Below are 22,814 nucleotides of genomic sequence, written 5' to 3'. Positions count from 1 at the left end.
AGGTGCGTGGATGGGCAGACGCGTGGGGCACGCCGCACGCTCGAGGGCCAGCCGGGGGCTCGGTCATACCTTGGCACCTTCCCGGGCCCCGTCTCCCTGGATGGCTCATCCTCCTGGTAGCTGAACTCAAGAGACCGCCTGCCTCGGAAGTGGTAGGAGAAGGCATTAAACTGGCCACGGGTTCTGCAGTCTGTGGGCAAAATGTACACGTCAGGGTTGGCGACTCTCATGAAGGACATGAAGGACGTTTGGGCGAGAACCTTCCCTCCCGAAGGACACAAGAGGCGCTCACATCGCAGGGGGCGGAGGCGCCCTGCACTCAGCTCCCGGCTACCCCGGGCGAGGGGCCTGGAGCCCATGGCCCCCCCATGCTCCCCCCGGCACAGCCCAGCCCCCAAGTGGGGCACACACCTGCCGTCCTGCCCGACCCAGGAGACTTTATTTCAGTAATTTCTACGATTCTTTCAAAACGGCACACGGGAATGGATTCCTCTCTATGACTCATCAGCCCACAGAGAAGCTGAAATTCATCACTTTGATCCAAAGAAAAAGATGTTCCCAGATGGAGCTCCTTGGGTTTCCCACACGTGCTACTTCCATACTTGGATCAAACAAAAACATGACCGAGACGCAGCTCAAGGCTGTGTCAAGCGGCCCTTTCATACTCAGGGAAGTGAAACGTTAACAGCAATCGACATTTGGTCCTGTCAAACTGAGCTCTCTTTTTCCTGCCACTTTTTAGGTACGACTCTTGGACTAAAAGAAAAACAGATAAAGCTCATAAAGCAACTCTTTTAAGTTGTGTCATATCAGGACTGTGCCTTGGACAGCTAAGAGGAGAGGAATCCAGAAGAAAGGAGGTCAGAGCTACACCAAGCACCTACATCTCTGCCGTCCAGCTGAAGAGGCTTGGGGACGGACAGAGGACAAGTCTGGATCAGGGTTCAGGCTCTTGGAGGACTTGGGTTTGGGGCAAAACCCAGCAAACCTGAATTCGTCCCTTCCTCGACAACTACAGGGATTCTGGTAAAGCTATCAGAAAATGGAGTTTCTCTATCTAAAAAGAACTAGCTTTTCCCTATGATTTTCAAATAAAACTGCTTTCTGTGAACACAAAAGATGAAATTCTTTGCCATATATGTGGAAAACTGTTGCAACCTTCATGAACCAAAGTATTTTTTTTTTAAGAAAGAAAAACAAGATCCCAAGTTCCCAAGAGCTATAAAAATAAGAATTAAATACTTTGCAAACTTGGGAATATACAGAGCAAAACTTTAAATTTTAAGTGAATTCTACAACATTGTAAATCACATTCGTCATATACATATATATTTAGCATATTATACATTATACGTACATCATATATGTGCAGAGAGAGGTTACAAACACTCACATCACACCCACACACAGAATGTGTATCAACCCAGACTTCAATACTTACTAATGAAAAGAACAGCTAATTAAGACCAATTACTAATGGGAACGACCTAGGCTGGACTTCTTCAGGAAGAAGACATGGGAGAGAAAACTGGATTCTGCACTTGTGTCCACCAGCACGGCGGGCCAAGGGCTGGGGCTCGGGGCCACCTCGTCCACGGCTGTGTGACCCGTGGGGTCACCCGGGCTTGCGGCCCCATGATCTCACCACTGGAACGGGCCCTCGGTGTCTCCCTGCTGCAGCGTTCCCTGGGTCTCTGATCACAGTCTGAATAAAGCCAAAGCTACGTTCATACGAGAACCGCGACCCAGAATGCGGAGCAGGAGCCTCGCGGGGGTACACTGGCCTCTGTGCAGCCTGGATGGCACATCCAGAAACAGGCTTCCCGGGCTCCCAGAGGCCTGCGGGCACCTGCCATCGCCCCTCGCTTCCTCAGGAGTGTTCACAGCATGCCTCTCTGCTTGCAGAAGTTATTCTCGGCATTTAGAACACACAGCACACATTTAAAAAGATCGACTTTATCTCCGACACACTTTTCACGTTTCTTATTCATCTTTTACCTGCAGGTTCAGATTTATTGTTTAGTCGTTAAGTTGTGTCCACCTCTTTTGCAACCCCATGGACGGTAGGCACCAGACCAGGCTCCTCTGTCCGTGGGACTCTCCAGGCAAGAATACTGGAGTGGGTAGCCTATCCCTTCTCTAGGGGATCTTCCCAACCCAGGGATCCAACCGGACTCTCCTGCATTGCAGGCAGATTACCACTGAGCCACCAGGGAAGCCCACGGGTACAAACAGGCAGGCTATCCAATGCAGACGCGTGGGAGGTTTTCAAGAAACACTGGGCACTTCCTGCATGAACGTGTTCTCTGTTTCTTTCACTGAGTATCTTAGCTCTCATACTAACTCCTTCTCTTGGCTTTACAGACTCGTCACAGTTGCTCACCACGTCCAGGTTCCACAGCGCTGCCCAGTGGGGACGCTCAGGGTCGACCGCCCCCCAGGGCCCCGTCTCCGCCTGCTTCCCCTGCCGTGCTGACCCCAGCCCGCGCTCCGCCCGGCTGTCAGCGGAGGCTGGGAGCCCGAGCCCACCTTCACAGCAGTCCTGCCACACTCGGAGGTCCACGCGGGGGATCTCGTCGCAGCTGCTGTAGCCATGCGGGAACTCGGCCACGCGGAACACGTCCCTCTGCACACGCGTGATGTTGTCCGCATTGTCGCACACGATGCGGGCCAGCGAGCTCTGCTTGATCTGGGTGAGCTGGGCAGGAGTGAAGACCCCCGGGTTCTCGTACCACAGCCTGCGTCCCCGGAGTGAGAGCGAGGTCAGAGAGAGCCTGGTGAGGCCGCAGCCCCAGGAGCTGGTTAAGACCGTCCTCACGCTCAGCTCCGCTCATGACACAGACCTGAGAGTCACGTGCTTAGGTGACAGAGCTCTGAGCAACCCGAGAAGAGATGAGAAGTCCGCACTAAGACCAGCAGCAGTCACTGCCGAACCAGCACCGGCCACTCTCCGGGAACACCCCTGCCCGGGGCGCCCGCTGAGCTCCCGGGGCTTACCTGTCCCCGTCCCGAAGGCGCCTGAACTGCGTGCTGAGCAGACACATCAAGGTGGGCCCCAGGCGGCTGCCGGGCACCAGGTCCTCCACCATGAGGGCCGGGAACAAGTCGATGTTGAGCGGGGAGCCGTACAGCCTGCGAGAAGGAGCGGAGCCTCAGACTCAGCGCCGGGGCCCGGGGAGCGCCAGGCGCACGTCACACCCGACCCTCTGTGACCCCGTGGACTGCGGCCCCCCAGGCTCCTCTGTGCCTGGGATTCTCCAGGCAAGGATACTGGAGTGGGTTGCCATTTCCTCCTCCAGAGGATCTTCCCGACCCAGGGATCGAACCTGGGACTGACTCCCTCATGGCAGAGAGATTCGTTACCATCTGAGCCACCAGGGAAGCCCAAGACAAGTGTTGTCAAAAGTGGGATTCGAGCCCATGCCTCCAGGGAAGGCTGCGACCTGAACCAGCGCCCTGGACTGCTCAGCCATCCTGACATGGTGCAGAGCACGGCAGGAATGGAAAAAGCCTCGTGCTGCCCTCCATCACCGTCTGACGTGACTCAGACCTTCACTTAACAACGACAATCCAGCTCCTTCTTTAAAGCATCTATCAGCCGTATTTTAAAGAAACATTCCTGCTTCCTGTTTATACACACATGATAAAACACACACAGAGATGTTTATTATACAAAGTTTAGAGAAGCCCAGAAAACACAAGGAAGGAAATTAAAACCAAATCCTCCTGACCGCTCAGAGACAACCTGAGGTCTTAGCATAAACCTTCCACAGCCCCTGTCGCAGAAGCACATGAAGACAAAGCTACGAACAGCTGGAGGCACATGCTCCGAAGACGCGGGCGTGTCCCAACACTGAACACGTGTTTCCTGTGAGGAACCCACTCACCAAAGGACACAAAAGACTAAGTCAGCAAGGCTTAAACGTTCAAGGACAAGCTCTTTCGTCAAACTCTTCCAAGTCCTACGCGTCATGTAATCGAGACGCCTCTTCTACCCCCTCGGACCCGGGATGCTGACCTTGGGCAAGGGCGGGCAGGGCCATCTGCAGAGCTGCTCATCTCGGGAGCGGGGTCAGCGTGAGGCCGCCCTCAGCGCCCGCAAGTTCACGCTGACCTTCGGTTCAGGTGGAAATCGTCAGGAGGAGCCTGGCGAGTTTGGTTCTCTGCCTGAGGGGGCTTTCCCCAGAGGAGACACCCCGTTCCCAGGTGGGGCTCCCCCTCTGTCTGCCCCAACCTGAACAACTGGCCTGCACGGGAGGCCCCCACGCTGGGGGCGCAGATCCAGACGGAGAGAGGGCACCTGGACGATCACAGCCCCCAGGCAAGGTCACTCCTCCACTCACACCAGGCTGCTGGGAATGGATCTGGTCAGACACCACCAACACAGCGGGGACCACTCGCTCCTGCACCTCCGTCCTGAGGCCTCCCTTCCCTGGCGGGCTCATGGGCCGAGGCTGGGACCCGCTGTCTTGCGTCACTTCTCCTCTGGGACACCCCTTTCACCCCCACTCTTAGCCAGGCCTGATGCAGGGGAGGGGAGAAGTGCGACCCGCATGTGGGGGGCATGCACTTGGCCCAGGTCAGCTCCCAACAGGGCTGGGCTGGAGAGCAGGTCCTTCGCACGGTGCTGATGTAAGTCGGGCAAGGGACAGACCCTGGGGAAGTGACCTTATCCCTCTGGACGAGAACAACAGGGATATTCAAGCGTGAAAGACACAGACCATCCACACCCCCGAGCTAAGCAGCCCTGGGACGCAAGGTCTTGGACAGGAGGGTGATTGTCTACGAACCCGGCCACCTGACACTGATTTAAACCAAGACTGGAGCATGTTAAACTGAGTAGACGACGGTGCTCACTTACTCACAACCTGCAGTGAATCACGAGTAAGGCGCCACTTTCCCCAGAAGGCAGGGGCCCGGCACCAGGGGAGCACAGCTGAGCCTCAGGGTTAAGCCTGTAACTTAGGAGCCAGCGGCCCACCTTCTACGGAACAGGAGAGTCCGGAGCACACCCAGAGTGAGCCTTTGCAAGAAAGCATCGTTTTCCTTTTTAAAAGACTCTTTCAAACGTGAGAGAACCTACTGCACACGCACAGGGACCAGCTGACCGGCGGCTGCGAGGGTCCCCGTGAGTGGTCACCCCCACTAAAGACCAGCTCAGAAACACCGGAATAAACGACGTGAAACACAGGACTGGAGGAGCCAGAGTAGACTGGACACAAGGAGAGAGGCTGGTGGGTCTTGAGAGCTCGGTCAATCCACAGTCTGGATGCACAGGGCCCGGGGAGCAGGCTGGCGTGGGGGGAAGTCCCTCTCAGCAGGCCTGATGAGCCCAAGCTTGGCCGCTGCTTTGCCCCCGGGAGGACGGGCTGCCCAGGGCTTCCCGGGGCCCCTGCCCCATGCGGCAGGTCTCCTCACCCCTGTCCCCCCAGCCCAGGGACATCTTTCCTGGGAAGGGTTGAAGCTGCCGCCTGCGGGGCAGGGACTGGGGGACGTGGACAAACCTCAGGGCTCAGGACTCACCGTCCTGCCGGCACTGGGGCCGCTGCTTGGGCGCCGGGGCCACAGCAGGCGCACTCAGCGGCCTCCCGTCTCTCAACTCCACACTCCACCCCACCCTCCCGGGCTCGGCCGGCACAGGCGGAACCTCGGCTCCCGAGAGCTCGCCCCCCGCCCCACACGGCCCCCACACCCACCGCTGCAGCTTCTCCCGGATCTCGGGGCTCTTGATCTCATTCTTCAGGTCCTCGAAGGTGTGGGCGGCCGACAGGTTGCAGTAGATGCGGTACTCGTGGTAGGGCGGGATGCCGTGGTCGCGGCCGCGCTGGATGTTGATGGCGGCCAGGTCCAGCGCCACCGTGTGCGCCATGGAGAACAGCCGCTCGGTGAGCTCCGTGTTGAGCAGCTGGGATGGCACGCGCATCTTGCCGGGCACGCCAAACAGGCCACGGAGCAGCGGGTCGATGCCGCCCTCGTTGACGATGCGGAAGGGGGAGAAGAAGGCCTTGTGCAGCGGCACGTGGCCCAGCGCCAGCGGCCGGAAGTCCTCATCCAGCCGCTGCAGCACAGGGTTGACGAGTGTGTGGCCGAAGCGGAAGGCAGCCGTGGCGAAGGCGTTGACGATGCCGGCGTTGACGCCCGGGTCGTAGCCGCGGTACTCGCCCAGCATCTTCATGCCCGCTTCGCCCAGCACCTTGGGCAGCCAGTGCTGGAAGGTGATGTGCTGCATCTGGGCGCCCACCAGCTTGCGGGCTTCGTGGTAGACTGTGTCGCCGTCCCAGTGCGGGTTCAGCGCCAGCAGCTCAGTGGCCACGCGGTTGTGCTCGCGGAACCAGAGCGTGTGCATGCTGGTGAGGCCCAGCTGCTCGTTGGCGCGGTGGTCGCCAGCCAGGAAGCAGGGGATGGGGCTCTCGTTCTCGTCCCGCATGCACTCGGTCGGCGGCCCGGCAGCGAAGGGCAGCAGCGGCTTGCCTGAGCGCTGCACGATGCCCTGGCGCAGCAGTCCGCGCTGGCTGGCCAGGTCGCGGACCGCGCGGGCCTCGTGCTCAGAGCTGCCGTACACGTTGGAGGCGTCGACGTAGGACGTGAGCTGGTTGATCTGCTCTCGGGGGTACACGGAGTTCATGAGCAGCGACGTCATGCCGCTGCCGCACACAGGGCTGGAGCGCACGAAGAACATGCAGCGCGCCCCGCTGCGCGCCCGCGGGTCGTCGGGCGGCAGGGCCACCGAGAAGCAGGGTGGGTCGTTGCTGCAGGCCGAGCTGCAGTGCTGCCCATCGGAGAAGCGGGCCTCGCTCAGGGCCACCACCGTGGAGTCCAGGTCGTGGTCCAGGAACTGGCCCCACTGCATGAGCATGTGCGTGAACTCCTCGTCCGGGGTGATGGCCTCCGAGCCGATGAGGGCTGTGGACACCAGGCGGGGCATGGGCAGCGGGTGCCCGTGGTAGCGCCGGCCCGGGTCGATGCCGCGCGGCGTGTTGAAGCCGTTCTCGTACACGGCCTTGAGCAGGCGCTCGAAGGCGGTGAGCGAGGCACCCCACATGGGGTGCTGCAGGTTGTTGCAGGTGCCGTCGTGCGTGCGGTACTTCTGGTGGAAGCACATGTCCGAGCAGTTGTTCACGCGCCGGTGGGCCGTGCAGCCCGACAGGTTGGCGATCAGGCTCAGGTACTGCGGGGACACGAGGTCGTTGTAGTGGTAACCTGGCCGGGGGGGGGAGACGCGGCTCAGCGACCCACGGCTGGGCCTGCTGGACCCAACGCGTGCAGGGACCCGGGAGGGGAAAGGCAGGGAGGTGGGCAGGTTCCAGCAGGAGTGGACCTGACGCACCAGTGCCTGCTCCCGCCGCAGGCCCTCCCGGGCCAGACGCCCAGGGCTCCACGCTCATCCACGCTCTGGCTGGACACATCCAGAGCATCTCAGAGCCCAGCAGGATCGACGAGACCTGGACTTACAGGAAACGGGAGCCAGAGCCCCTCTGCAGGGACAGGGTCCCAAACACCCACACAAAGGGCAATGAAGACCCAGGGGTGAGTCTGTCCTGGCTGAGGGGGAGGCGATCGGACACTCGGGGAGGTGGGAAGACCCACGGGCGAGTCTGTCCTGGCCAGGGGAGAGGCGATCAGACACTCGGGGAGGTGGGAAGACCCACGGGTGAGTCTGTCCTGGCTGGGGAGAGGCAATTGGACACTCGAGGAGGTGGGAAGACCCAGGGGTGAGTCTGTCCTGGCCAGGGGAGAGGCGATCGGACACTCGAGGAGGTGGGAAGACCCAGGGGTGAGTCTGTCCTGGCCGGTGGAGGCGATCGGACACTCGGGAGGTGGGCTGTGCCAGAGCTTTGAAGGGACAGGACGCCGGGCTCCCAGTGCCAGCTGGCATCCAGTATCAGACAGGACGCTGGGCTCCCAGCGCCAGCTGGCATCCAGCATCAGGCTCAGACCCGAAACTCTGGCAGCTCCTGCCTCCCAGAGAGAAAGCAAGGGTGGCCCCCTGCTCAGTCACAGCCGCCCCGAGGAAGCCCAGTCCTGAGCCCAAGAGCCAGCCTGGGAAGCGCTGCCTCCCACACGCTGCCTGGGTGCTCACCCCCTTGGGTCCCACAGAGCTTCATGGTCGGGGGGACCCATGCCAAGGGCAGGGAGAGGGTGGTGTCCACACAGCACCTGCTGGGGCTCCCCCAGCGCCCTTCCTAGCACCCCTGACCTGGACCCAGGGCCTCGCAGAGCTCCCCCCTCTGCCCACAGGACCTGAGGATCAGGCCCCAGGGCCGGGCCAGCACAGCCCCTGAGCTGAGCACACTTCTTGTCCCCACCCGCTCTCCCACCAGGTCTGTGAGAACCACCCCACTGTCCCCGCTCAGGCTAAGTGCGGTGACGATGCTCGCCACAGACACGGTGCCAGGCGGGCTGGGCCCGCCCCGGGAAGGGGCTGTGAGGGCGGCGCTGCGGGTACTGACTGGTTCCGTTGAGGTCCACCATCAGGCCGTGCCGCACGTGCTCCTGGATCAGCTGCAGCGTCCGCTCAAAAATCTCCCCGGCCCGGGCCTGCTCCACTGTGTAGGGGTCCCGCGGGTACCGGAACAGGGCCAGCAGGTCGTTCGGGGAGCGAGGGCGGCTGGCGGACGTGTGGGGCGAGGAGGCAAGAGTGGAACAGATGACCAAGAACAAGTCACTCAAGAATCACTGCGGTTAACTGTTTCTACAGCTACATTTCCATGGACACGAAGCACCGTACCTTACTCATCCCATGGAAGGCAACAAAGCAAAGGAACAAAGTCAAAAGACGCTAAAAATAAGTGATTCATTACGTCAATAGAAAAAAAAACACAGATAGTCTATTTTAATTCAAACGCAGCAAAAACACTTGGGGGTTGCCAAGATGAGCAAACGCATGAATGGCTTAAGAAATACTTTGTTTTTGCCAACTCACTGAGTAACAAGCCCAAGGAATGAGTCAAAAGTTTTCTGAAATGTTCTATTTGTGAATCACAGGTCAGCTTCTGCTTGGAAAGGACACACCTTTCTGTTATCTTAGCCCCCAGAAAAGCTAACACAACGCTGTTCACGATTTGCAGATTAGAACACTGCTTTATGCACAGGAATCAGGTGAGAGCTTGGTGCGGGAGAAGCACACGCCCTCCGTAAACCCAGCCCGCGAGCAGGTCACAGCTGCGACTGCTTCTGCACGTACCTGTCAAACAAGTGTGTCCGCGTGGAGTTGATGGCTCTGTCCACTGTTGCGATGGCTTCGACGATGGACGTGGCCACAAAGGGGTCCCCGTTCCGACTGACATCGGGAACTAGGAGGCAGGAGGTCGTGGGTTACCAGCACAGACACACATGGGTCACAGAACGAAGACCAGACACCACGGCGCAGACTCCGCTCCAGTGCTGTTTCTATTTTTCCCTCCAACCCTTCAGTGTCTTTATCACAAATTCTACTAGAAGCTGTCTTCAAAATGCATGAAAGATGCAGACGCTTTAAAATCACAGGATTCCCCACAAAGGGTCAAAGAAGCTGTAACTGAAAACTCCGAAGTTCTTCTAGCAAAGTATCAGCTGACGGGGGGGCCGACTCAGGTCCACTGAGCGGCCGCCCTGCCCGGCTGGGCTTTAACCGCCAGTGGATGCTGTGACGCCTCCTGCCGAGGGACAGACAGCCCTCCCGCTGCTGGACCTCAGCCCACTCGCCTCCCAAGGCTCTGCTGCCCCCCGTCCTAACCCTCACGGAGGATCAGACATCCCACAGCCAGCCTGTGTGCAAGTGCACTGTGCTCACACACACACACGCGCACGCACACACACATGCACACACACACGCGCACACACGCATACACACACTGCTGCCCCCCATTCTAACCCTCACGGAGGATCAGACATCCCACAGCCAGCCTGTGTGCATGCGCACTGTGCTCACACACACACACACGCGCGCACGCACACACACATACGCACACACACACGCACACACACGCATACACACACTGCTGCCCCCCCATTCTAACCCTCACGGAGGATCAGACGTCCCACAGCCAGCCTGTGTGCAAGTGCACTGTGCTCACACACACACATGCACACACACATGCACACACACATATGCACACACACGCACATGCACACACACGCACACACACACTGCTGCCCCCCATCCTAACCCTCACGGAGGATCAGATGTCCCACAGCCAGCCTGTGTGCATGCGCACTGTGCTCACACACACACACACACACACACACACACGTACACACACACACACGCACACACACGCTGCTGAACCTGCCACCTCTGAAGTTACGGCTTCCTTTCCACTGTCCTCTCTTCATTCCTTTTCAACTTACTAGCATTTAGAGTTTGCTAAACAAAACAGCTTTGTTCCAACCAAGCTTTTATCTTTAAAAATGCCTCAGGACAGGTCACCAAGAACGTGCTCTTTAACAAACTCAACGGTAACTTTTTTCCTTCAAAATACGCAAACCTTCTAGAAAACTCGACGTGGTGGAAAACGCCCTTGGTGAGATGCTGCGTTCACGCGGTTCTGGGCACAGCCCCTCTTCCGGGCGCACCCCCTGCTCCGGGCACAGCCCCTGCTCCAGGCGTACCCCTTCCTCCAGCATACCCCCTGCTCCGGGCGCAGCCCCTGCTCCGGGCGCACCCCATCCTTCGGGCACAGCCCCTGCTCCAGGCGCAGCCCCTGCTCTGGGCGCAGCCCCTCCTCCAGGCACACCCCATCCTCCGGGCGCAGCCCCTCCTCCGGGTGCACCCCCTCCTCCGGGCGCACCCGCCCCTCCGGGCACTGATCTCAAATGCAGCCTGACTGCATTTGTCTTGCAGCTGATTAACAATGTGTGGTAGTTTCAGGTGGACAAAAAGGGCTTCAGTCACACGCATGTATCCATCCTCCTCCAAACTCCCCGCCCATCCAGGCTGCCACTTAACATTGAGCAGATGCCTGAAACACAGCGTTCTCAACACAGTATTTTTTCATATTCTCAGAATTGGGATAGAAGTTTCAAGTCTCATTCAAATATTTTTAAATCACTAATCACTTTTAGCAGTAATACTAGATGCCAAAGTACATGGAGCTATATCAAAGTTTTGAGTGAACATAAATTAGAAATCTACATTCTAGTCATACGAAGTCAAATGAGTCGAATCAAAATGTCATAATTTTTTCAGCTAGGCAAAAACTCATGAATTTTCTAAAACAAATACTATATTAACATAATATATATATACACAAAAGCTTTTCTGGTATGCTTCATAAAGGCTTGAGAGAGAATGACAGCAAAAAAAAAAAAAAAAAAAAAAGATGGAAAAATTGAAGAAATGTAATCTAAGTGAAATGGGAGCGCTGACTGTGAAACAGGAAAAAGGAAACAAACTGGAGAGAGCAAGGCCAGGCCAGCTGCCCATCAGTCACAGCGCGCCCGGAGAAGGACAGCGACACCTGGGCCTTTGGAGTTTTCAAACAATCCAAGATAATTCTGTTATACATCTGGATTTTAAAAAGTGATTATTCTTGGGCTTCCCTTGTGACTCAGCTGGTAAACAATCCACCTGCAATGCGGGAGACCTGGGTTCAATCCCTGGGTTGGGAAGATCCCCTGGAGAAGGGAAAGGCTACCCACTCCAGGATTCTGGCCTGGAGAATTCCGTGGGGATTCTAAGTCTATGGGGTCGCAAAGAGTCGGACATGACTGAGCAACTTTCACTTTCAGAAGTTTTTCTATTAAATGGTAGTTTCAATGATATAGAATTCTATTATTTTCTGTTGAACAGTTGTGATATAATTATTGTAATCAGCAAAAATGTAATAGTAACGGATGTTTATCAGTTTTTACAATCAATACCCAGACAAAACACAAAACATAATTACACTTGCAAGCCCTAAAGGAAACATGATCACCCTAACAATATAGAATCTGCACACAGTTTAGGGCTAAGCAAGTGACGCGGAAGTGCATCTGTGCACACATCCTCAGCCACCCAGCCGGTCTGGTGCCTTTAATCCACTTACGGTTAAGGCAATTATGGGTACGTATGATAATTACATGACATTACCATATTCTTAATTGTTATGGGTTTATTTTGTGTGGGTCTTTTTCCTTCTCTTGTGTTTCCTGCCTCCAGAAATCCCTTTAGCATTTGTTCTCCAGCTGGTTTGGTACAGATGTATTCTCTTAACTTTCGCTTGTCTGGAAAGCTTTTGATTTCTCCATCAAATCTGACTGAGTCTTTCTGGGTAGAGTGTTCTTGGTTGCTGGTTCTTCTCCTTCATCACTTTAAATGTATCATGCCATTCCCTCTGGCTTGTAGTTTCTGCTGAGCAGTCTGCTGAGCCTGACGGGAGCTCCCCTGTATGTTACCTGTCACTTTTCCCTTGTTGCTTTTCACGGTTTATCTTTGTCTTTGGTTTTTGTCAGTGTGACTGCTGTGTGTCTCGGTGTGCTCCTCCTTGGGTTTATCCCGCCCGGGACTCCGTGCTTCCTGGACTTGGTTGACTATTTCGTTTCCCACGATAGGGAACTTTTCAGCTATTTCTTCAAATACTTCCTTGGGTCCTCTCTCTCTCTCTCCTCCTGGGATCCACATAATGCAAGTGCCGGCGCGCTGATGTCCGGGAGGTCTCAGGCTGTCTTCATTCCTTTTCATTCTCTTTTCTGTAGTCTGCTCTGTGGCGGTGATTTCCACCATTCCGTCTTCCAGGTGACTCATCTGTTCTTCTGCCTCAGTTAATCTGCTACTGATTGCTTCCAGCGCACTGTTCATCTCTGTTTGGTCTTTAATTCCTCTAGGTCTTTGGGAAACATTTCCTGCACCTTTTCCATTATGTTTCTGAGATCCTGGATCATCTTCACTATCAGTATTCTAAATTTTTTTTCTGGAAGGTTGCCTATGTCCAATTCATCTGGTTGCTTTTCTGGGGTTTTATCTTATCCCTTCATCTGGGACGAAACCTTTTCATCATGGTTAAGTCTCTGTGATGTGGTTTTGGGCCTAGCTGCTGCGGGACTGTGGTCCTTCTTGCTTCTTCTGTCTGCCCTCTGGTGGATGAGGCCACGAGGCATGTATAAGCTTCCTGATGGGAGGGACTGGGTGGTGGGAAAAACTCGGCCTTGCTCAGTAAAAATTTAACCCAGTTACCCATTGATCCCACCTTGTGAGTCGTGCGGCCTGGGGTCTACAGGCTCTGTGGTAGGGTTAGTGGTCACCTCCACGGGGACTTAGGCCAAGGGGCCCTTTCCAGGACTCTTGCTGACAGGACCCCTGTCCCTGTGAGGAGCACTGCTGGCCCGCGCCTCCACAGGAGACGCTCCCACACGGGTTGGCAGGCCTGGCTCTGTCTCTTGTGGGGTCACTGCTCCTTTCGCCCGGATCCTGGCACATACGAGATTCTGCGTGTGCCCTCCAGGGCTAGACGCTGCTTCCCCCAGTCCTGTGGGAGTCCTGTAAGCAAACCCCGCTGGCCTTCAGGGTCAGGTTCCCGGGGGACGCCCAGTCCCTTTGTCAGACCCCCAGGCTGGGAAGCCTGACCTGAGGCTCAGGCTCTTCCCCAGAGCTGGAGAGCGTCTCTGGTATCATTGTTCTCCTGTCACGGGTCGCCCACCCTGGGGGCATGAGATTTGATTTCCTCTGCTTGCCTGCCTCCCACCACTTCGCTGTGGCTTCTCCGTCTTTGGACACGGAGTATCTTTTTCTGGTTCCAGTGTTCTCCTGTCAATGGCTGTTCAACCCCTAGCTGTGATTTTGGTGTCCTCACGGGAGATGAGTCCACATCCTTCTACTCTGCCATCCTGAACCAGAAGCCCCCTGCATTAGGTAACTTTTAGAGCCTAATATTTTTATAGGTTTTATGCCCCTAATGCCACAAGTCAGACAAACGGACAGGACAATCTTACATAATTTTATCACCTAACATTTCGTTATTACCAATGACTTAAGTTGAATTTGTTTTTAAATCAGGAAATTCACTGATTTAATTTATAGTCACTCCAGTCTAATATAATGGAAAATAAGGTCATTTAACATTAAAAAAAAAAAGAAAAAAGAAAGAGACGTGCAGATGTGCCTCTACCGCTGTCTGTAGGTGCCCACGGGCTCAAGGGCCCACCAGGGCATCCATATAGACAACGGTGTTTCTTCCATTTTTTTTATACTTGAAAAATAATGTTGCTTTAACATGAATTAGTTACACATGAAATATAAAAAGAACCTCCCACCCACGATCTCCAATATAACCACATTTTAGTGAATTTTCTTTACCCTTTTTTTTTAAGGTACATAAGTATGTTTTTGAATTACTTTCCTATGACTATTGCTTGGGAAAAAACAAATTCAACTTACCAAGTGCAGGTTTGGGTGGAATTGTAAGACTTACAAAAAGCTACAGGCTTGCGTTTTACCCTGTTTGCTTGGAACCAAGGAGCACGTCCGAGGTTTGCAGCTCTGGGATGGGAAGCACTGCCGGTCGGCACAGCAGGCCCGCCAGGCCCTGGGGCAGGACCAGACTCAGGGAAGGGGATGGCCCCTGCCCTCGCGTGGGTTTCAGATGAGGGCTGAGCACACCCTAGGGCCACACGAGGCCACACATGCTCAGAATGGACACAACACAGAACGAAGGGGCCCGGACTCCACAGCAGGAGCTGCGTCTGTGCTTCTGCCAAATGGTGGCTGCAAATTACATGTTGCAGAACTCGAGAGGGTTTGGGCAACCGCTAAAGCAACTGCAAAACCCAGAGCGAGGAGTCCCTCCAAGCGGGCCGCCACAGCGCTCTCAGAGCCTGGGGCAGTGGAGGGGGGCGGCTGTGCCTCTGGGCCACGCCGATCTTTCTGCAAAGTGGACGTGCCCTGCTCTCTAACAGCCTCCAAGCTCGCGGGGCAACCACTCCGTAGCCTCACCGTTCACGCTGAGCACCATGCTGACCGACGCCTGCCCGATCGTGTTCCGGGCCACACACTCGTAGCGGCCAGCATCTGCGGTCCCAACATCGCGGATGGTCAGGAACCCCTCGGGGCTGATGTGAAATTTCCCGCTTTCTGTCACCTGAACCCCATCCTGGAGCAAAATAAGCGGAGAGGATGGTGGGAATCAGACTAAGGACCTGAAGGGTCTCTCTCAGGGGAGGGGCACCACGTGCCAGGGCCTCGCGAACACAGCCCTCCTGATGGCTGTTCTCAGACCCGCCAGACACTGGGACGAGCCTGCCCACTGCAGACTCAAGGGCGGGAACCCCTCCTACCTGCTGGCAAAAGACCCAGAAAGCTTAAGACACAAACCTCGCTGTGTGGGACTTTGTAGGATCCCAGGGCATAAAAGGTGACCCTCGTGGGACGTGTGTTGGGCTGGCGGTGCACAGCGGGGCAGCCAGCGTGTGGGAGCAGCCAGGGCAGGTGTGTGTCACCAAGGAAGGCAGGTGACCTCCCAGGATGAGGAGGAAGCAAGGCAGGCGGAGGCGTCAAGGCCCCGAGGACCCTACCTCCCTCTCAGGGAACCACTTCACGACCTCCAGAAACGTGGCTTGTATTGAACAATTTGTTCATAGTTGAACACAGACTAGTGTTTCTGTGCTGGGCTCAGTAAGAACAACACAGTGAAACGGGACACCGGAAAACCTCTCCAGTGATTGCTGGACAAGGACCGAGCAAGAGGGACTTCGTTTTCACTTCTGTCACCAAGGACGTGTACGGGCAAATGTCCCGAGTCTGTCTTGTTCAGGTTGGCTGTCTCCCCTACGAGGGCAAGTCTGGACGCCTCAGCCCTTACCTTGTTCCAGGTGACAGCAGGCTCCGGCTCGCCCTGGGGACGGCAGGGCAGCTGCACGTTGCTGCCCACCTCCACCGTCATGTCCCTGGGGACGCTGGTGAACACCGGGGTGACTGCAAGGCAAGGACAGGGGCTGCCGCGCACAGAACCAGGCAGTTCAAGGTTTGCAGCAGATGCCCCGCCCCCGGTCGGGGCAGGCCCGGGGCACCGAGTGCCCTCGCTGTGGCTGGGCCGCGACCCTGTTTCCTGCCAAGAAGAAGCCAGACAGGACCTCTGGGGCTTCCAGCCTCCCCGTGAGAGGCAGCCTCAGGGCAGTGGCCCGCCTGTCCATGTGGCTCCTGCCCTGCGTGCGAGTCCAAGGCCTCGACCTCCAGGAACTGGTGATGAGGCAGGAGGCAGGGCACCAGCTAACAGCCCCACTCACGGGCCATCCACCATCCTGCCTGGTCAGGACTGGAAGGAAACCCAGAGCCCATCGGCTGGATCAGACCCAGGCCCCAACCCCTATCGACACTCTGCAGGCAGAGCCTCCAGCCCCCTCCCCCAGGCCAGGCCACCCACGACACGGGGCCACAGATTAGCAGTGGACGCACAGCCCACTGAACTGCAGGAGCCCACCATGCCCGCGCCCCCCATGAGCAGGATCCCCACGGCTGACATGGACGATTCCAGCTCTGACTAAGGCCTCATGATGAGAGTCCGGGGTGGTCTGCTGGGGGAGGGTGAGGACCACCGCCTACCTCGGGGCTGGACGGTCAGGTGTGCGGCGACCCTCTGGGAGCCGATGATGTTCACGGCCTGGCACTCGTACTGGCCCTGGTCATGCAGGGCAACGGCCAAGATCCTCAGTGTCCCCGAGGACAGGACCAGGTGGCGCCTGTCCACTGACAGCTGGCTCCCTGCAAGGTTGAGGCGCGCTCTCAGCGACGCGGACGCAGGGGCAGGACCCTAGCCTTCCTCGGGGCCAGGCAGAGGCCTGACTGAGGGATGGAAGGATCGAGGAGCTTCTGTCCCCAGGTCCGTGTTCCCGGAGGCGGGCTTGCCGCCCTGGTCCTCGGTGAGGATAGGTCCGGCTGGACGCGCCGCGGCGCTGGGTCACGTCTGATTCTGCTGCTGCGGCCTGCCCAGGGCACCGCTCCCCAGGGAGCGAAAAGGGGCAGGGCGGGTCGCTGCCCTGTGGGCCGCTCACCTCCTTTGGTCCAGGCGATGACAGGCTGCGGGTAGCCCTTTGCCTCACAGTGGAACTCAACCGTCTGGCCCTCGATGACAGCTCTGTCCTGGGGCGTCACGGTGAACTGAGGAAGCGCTTGCAGGGGGAAAGATGCGGAGACGAGGCACTCAGGGGACAGCTCTGGGTGCAAAGCCAGTCTCCTTCCCGGAGCGAGGCCGCCCTGAGGGCCCACCAGGACCCCTCTGCTGGTGCGGCCTCCCAGGGAGGGAGGAGGAGGCCAGAGAAAAGGATGCAGGGCAGGAGTAAGACCACACCCCCGGGTGCTTCTCAGCATCACACGGTCACGTGTGTGGAGACTAGTAATCCAACAGCAAGAACTCGCTAATGACCAACCTCGGTTCCTGCAAAGGGCCCAGATTACTCTCCTCAGCCTAAACCAATATATTTGCAAATGGATAAAATGTCATCCAGTGCAACTGTGTGCGGTGACAGGAGTTATGTTGTTATTACTGGGTGAGAGAAACAAAAGTAAATTACAGAATAAATATATCCAACGTAATTCCATTTTTATAAAAGCAACAAGCCGACTTCCAGGTGGCGCTAGTGGTAAAGAAACGGCCTGCCGATGTGGGAGACGCAGGAGACGGCGGCTCAATCCCTGGGTCGGGAAGATCCCCTGGAGGACAGTATGGCAATCCCCTCCAGGATTCTGGCCTGGAGAATCCCAGGGACAGAGGACCTGGTGGGCTAGAGTCCATGGGGTCACAAAGAGTCGGGCACGACTGAAATGACTCAGCACACACACGACAGCCACAATCAAAACCAAACAACATGACTGTACGGGCGTGCGTGCAAAGAAAGAGCCGGAGGCCAGAGGAAAAGTCACCAACGTCCTGCTTCTGCCGGAGGCTGGAAAAGCTGATGGGGAGGCAGGAGGAGGGAAAGCGCGCTTTCTGCGTTCACACTCCTGTGCTGTCCTAGCGCTTGTCAACCCAAGTCCCACTTTGCAACTAAATTTGAAAACTATTCATAAACTCATTCTAACCAGTTAAGGACTTTGGAAACACATAATGTTAAGTCTTAGAACTATATATACTCTCAGACTCCGAGTTCAGAAATCGACCCTAAGGAAATTCCAACACGTGTACCAGACTTCTAGACAACAGTGAATTGACACGCACACCCACACTCACATGGAGAACACAGCAGAAAAATAGAGCCCTGATCACCTGATGCCTCCGGGCGGAAAATCAACGTGTCAGCAGTCCCACGGAGGGTCTGCGGGGACGGGGGTACCAGGAGGAGCTCCGAGGAGCTCCGGGCTGCTCCGGGGAGGCCAGGGAGGCGGGGCTCCTCGCAGGCGGGCCTCACCAGGAGGAGCTCCGAGGAGCTCCGGGCCGCTCCAGGGAGGCCAGGGAGGCGGGGGCTCCGCGCGGGCGGGCCTCACCTTGGACGATGATGAACGCAGTCGCGTGGATGCTGTCCACCGTGTTGGAGGCGAAGCAGGCGTACTCCCCGCTGTCCTCCTGCTCCACGTTCTGGATGTAGAGGCCGCCGGACGGGGTGATGCTCACCCGAGGGTCCGTGGGCACGGGGCTGCGGTCGCCCCTGGTCCAGGTGATCTGAGGCGGGGGGTGGCCCGTGGCGCTGCATTCCAAGGTCACACTCTCCCCGACCAGCACCTCTGTGTTCTGGGGCTGGATAACAAACGCTGGGCGAGCTGCCGCGGGAGACAGATTTGGAATCAACATCCTCCAGCTTAGCAGAGGCTTCTGCTTGCATTTCCTACTCGTTCTACCTACTGACGTCTAAAATGAGTAGAACCAATTCAACCCAACTGCACGCTTTGTCTCCTCTCCTTTTCAAAGAAACGTGCCGACCACAAAGACGGTGCACGGAGTCAGGTCAAGCCAGCATCAGCAGGGCTGGCCAGTTAGAACCGGTTCCTTTTTCAAACACGGACTGAATTCTGGTGCAGTCTCACTTTTGATGATTCTAAAAGCATTTTGTCAGTCTTGTTTGTAAGTAAATCTTGCTAGTAGTTCTTACTGGTTATAAAACACTGTTTTTAAAGGGTATTTAGAACATACAGAAATAAAAAATTTTTCCCTCACAGAAAGGAAAATACAAATGAATAGTATGATAACCAGTTCAGTTCAGTTCAGTCTCTCAGTTTTCAACTCTAAATCCAGAAAAAAAAATCCACATATTTATTATTGAGCTCTCGAGATGAGAATGTACAGAAACAAAACATGTTTGTAACATGTCAGGAGCACAAACTGCCCTCGTCCACCAGGACAGAAACGTGGCCACATATATCAAATCCAGAAATTCACTCACCCTTCCGCTCAGAAATTACTCTGCTAGGACTTTACCCCATAGGTATTTTAATAGGCTTATAGAACAATACTTGTTTTTAAAAAAGGACTTATCACTGTGCTGTTTCTTTGGGCTAACATCCTTATCCACAATTTTCCAACCGAAAAAGCTCCAAAAATAAGTAAACTTTTTGTAACTTCTTTGTTTACAAACCTTAATCTATCTAGCCCAAAGCTACTTACAGTCTTCATCTATTCCACTTACTGAACACTCACAGGATTGACTAGGATTTTATATATTGATTATGATGTTATTTGAGATTCTGTGACAGTTTAGAGCAGAGCAAAATGGTGGGAAAGGTACAGGTGATAAACACTAATTAAAAGAAAAATGGTTGCCTCTGTATAAAATCAGACCCATCTTAGGGCAAAAAACACTGATAGAGGTGAAAGTGTTAATAATCAAAGTTTAATTCATGAGGAAGATAAACACTGTGGACTAATATGCCCCTAATAACAGAGCTTCAAAATAGATAAAGAACATTAACCCCTTTGTGACTCATGGAAACTTACTTATGGGCCCATCATCATCTATATCATAGGACTGGCAGACTTCCACAAAGGGGCACAGCGCATATATTTTGGGCTTTTCAGGCCATAAATCTTTGAGTGTGATTATGTTCCAAAAATACCTAATCAATAGACTGAAATGTGAACTTCATTTCATTATCATGTATTCTAAAATGCTATTCGTAAGTGTTTTCAATCACATAAAAAAGGCAAAACACATATCATGTATTCTAAAATGCTATTCGTAAGTGTTTTCAATCACATAAAAAAGGCAAAACACATTCTTAGTGTAAAGATCTTGTAAAGCCAGGCAGTGGTCCAGGCTGGGCGGCCCCCGGTCCAGGCTGACTGGCTGCCACTGGCTGACCCCTTGGTCTGCAGTGACCTCCCCATCCCCCTGTAGGAGACCCTTCACATGCATTTCTGGGAGCAAGGCCAACAAGCTCAGACTGGTGTACTAAGGAAGGCTCTTGTTCCTGAGAAACAAACGAAGATTCGGATCAAAAGAGGTTAGATTTGGAATTCTCGGGCCAGAGAGAGACTCTACTATTCCCATCCAGGGATCAGTGGCCCTGTTAACACAGCAACTGTGCTAAGGACTCGCCCTGTTCACGTTCTGCTATTCCCTTCTGTTCTGACGTGTACCTCCAGCACGGCACCACTCCGATCAACATTATGTGGGTTTCCCTGGTCCTTACAAAGCACAAGCTCCTTCGTGACCAGGAGCCCTGTCTTGTCTGGCAGACTCACAGCCGTGTGGCTCTGCAGAAATCCTGGACGCCTTGTTCCACTTGGGGAACCTGGGATTAAAGGGATTTGACTTGGCTGCAGTTATCTGCCCTGCACATTCCTCTGAACTGGTGTTTGAGAGCTGGGGATTCTCATTCATCAGTAAATCTGGACCATGTCTCTGCTGGGATATACTGAGGCATACAAAGTTCTCATAGTAAGACTCTAAACAAAGAAACACAGAAACCATTCATCCTGCCGCCGAAGGTGCTGCAAGGCCCTGAATCCCACAGCACGAGAGAAACTCAGACCAGGCCCACTCACACGAGGACGACCCAGAACCGTGGAGGCACCAGGGCCACCTGTGCTGTGTCCAGCGGTCCCGGGACCAGGGTCACCCCCAGGCTCTTCTCCAAGAGCCAGCTCCACTTCTGGCCAAAGTCCCAAGGGTCAACACTTGGACAAGAGTGGGGTTTGTAACCTGGTGTGGCCCAGGCCAATCCAAGGACATAGTTGTGCTTCCTTTGGCTCCAATTGTCTTTTCAGATCAGGTACCAATACTTTAGATATGGGAATTTTGCACCAAAATTCAGATTTTGGGTTTCTTTTAAAGTAGCCAAGGCTCGTAGCACAAGAGCAAGCCCACTGCTAGGGGGCAGCCAGTGAGATGCCCTTGGGACCACCGCGAGTGGAGGTATCGGGTGGGAACACTTGTCTCCCAGGTGTCCACAGCCCTCTGGACAGTAATCCAAGCAGCGGCTACCCACAGCCACTCTGAGTGACCACCTGGGTTAAGGGTTGGCGGTGGGCCAGAGCAATGGTCGGGGGTCACCCGTGACCCTGAGCCGACCCTGCTGCTGGCGCTCCTGCCGGGACACTGGTGTCTGTCCCTCGCCACCAGGTACAAAGACAGAGGGGAGCAGACTGGAGGAAGGGGATTCGGGGGTGCTGAGTGTCTGAGGAGCTCTGTGCCTACCTGGAGACCGGAAGTACCTGAGGGTCACCTCCTGCGTCTTCACCTCCCCAGCCACGTTCTTCGCCATGCACTGGTAGATGCCCTGGTCCGTCTCCCGCGTGTTCTGGATCATGAGAGTCCCGTCATCCAGCAAGTTCAAGCGGGAATCCGTCTTCATGCTCAGCTCGTTGCTATAACGACAGACCTGGCTGGCTCAGGCCCCCAAAGCACAGGAAGCACCCAGTCCTCCGTGGATGTCTGGTCCCGGCCCAGGGACCCTGGCCTCCATGCACAGAGCACTTGAGTGGCAGAGAAACGTCTCCTCCTCTTTGCGTTCCCTCCAGGGAGGAGCAGAAAGGGTTGTGTGGGAGGAGGAGGAAAGGTCAGGGTGGGCAGGCACCCCGGAGCTCCTGGGGTACAGGGATGGCTGGGACCCGGTGCCCAGCACCCCTCTGACGGCTGGGACCCGGCGCCCAGCACCCCTCTGACGGTTGGGACCCGGCGCCCGGCACCCTGTCCCAGAGCACTCACTTGTTCCGCAGCCAGATAATCTTGGGCTTGGGGTTGCCCTCAGCCCCGGCGCCCAGCACCCCTCTGATGGCTGGGACCCGGCGCCCGGCACCCCTTTGACAGCTGGGACCCAGCGTCTGGCACCCTGTCCGGGAGCACTCACTTGTTCCATAGCTAGATGATCTCGGGCTTGGGGTTGCCCTCAGCCCCGGCGCCCAGCACCCCTCTGACGGCTGGGACCCGGCGCCCAGCACCCCTCTGATGGCTGGGACCCGGCGCCTGGCACCCCTCTGACGGCTGGGACCTGGCGCGGGCACCCTGTCTGGGAGCACTCACTTGTTCCGCAGCCAGATGATCTCGGGCTTGGGGTTGCCCTCAGCCCTGCAGGTGAAGAAGACGGTGTTGCCCAGGGTGACGTCGGCATCCTGAGGCTCCGACGTGATTCGCGGCCTTTCTGCGCCAAAAGGAAAGCAGACCCTCTTGTCTTGGTCGTAAACCACCGTGCGAACAAGAACCCAGAGCAAGTCCCTTTGGTTTGAGAGAAAATCGCACATGTTCAAACCAAACTCCCGTGAGAACAGCCAGCGGGCTTCTCCACGGAGAAGACAGTGTTAGAGCCGAACCACACAGTGTTTCCAGGACCTGAGGCCCACCGCGGGACCCCTGCCACCGGACCAGCCCTCACTGATGAGGGCAGGATGTGGAGAGGCCACAGGGCAGCCCCGGGGCTGAAACCAGTCACCTGCACACGCGAAGGGCCAGGAGCCCTACTGCAAAGGGATCATCTATGAAAGGTCACAAATGGT

At 55.9% G+C, this 22,814-nt stretch overlaps 1 protein-coding gene across 2 annotated transcripts in view; it reads right to left on the bottom strand.

Moving 5' to 3' along the window:
- The window catches only part of PXDN (peroxidasin), a 65,531-nt gene that overhangs the window by 4,483 nt on the left and 38,234 nt on the right, over nt 1–22,814 (bottom strand). For both annotated transcript variants that reach the window (XM_055579551.1, XM_055579552.1), the window contains 13 exons: nt 22,345–22,462; nt 21,520–21,689; nt 18,374–18,646; nt 16,945–17,061; nt 16,496–16,654; nt 15,756–15,868; nt 14,891–15,047; nt 9,185–9,293; nt 8,451–8,608; nt 5,697–7,200; nt 2,998–3,132; nt 2,530–2,738; nt 70–190 (listed from right to left, as the gene is read on the bottom strand). In XM_055579551.1, the coding sequence (XP_055435526.1) occupies nt 70–190; nt 2,530–2,738; nt 2,998–3,132; nt 5,697–7,200; nt 8,451–8,608; nt 9,185–9,293; nt 14,891–15,047; nt 15,756–15,868; nt 16,496–16,654; nt 16,945–17,061; nt 18,374–18,646; nt 21,520–21,689; nt 22,345–22,462 (3,343 nt within the window). The remainder of the gene's footprint in view (nt 1–69; nt 191–2,529; nt 2,739–2,997; nt 3,133–5,696; nt 7,201–8,450; nt 8,609–9,184; nt 9,294–14,890; nt 15,048–15,755; nt 15,869–16,495; nt 16,655–16,944; nt 17,062–18,373; nt 18,647–21,519; nt 21,690–22,344; nt 22,463–22,814) is intronic.

Source organism: Bubalus kerabau, chromosome 4 (genome assembly GCF_029407905.1).
Source record: "Bubalus kerabau isolate K-KA32 ecotype Philippines breed swamp buffalo chromosome 4, PCC_UOA_SB_1v2, whole genome shotgun sequence".
Lineage (NCBI taxonomy): Eukaryota > Metazoa > Chordata > Mammalia > Artiodactyla > Bovidae > Bubalus > Bubalus kerabau.
The sequence above is the reverse complement of the archived record's forward strand: the minus strand, read 5'-3'. Positions and strand labels throughout refer to the sequence as shown.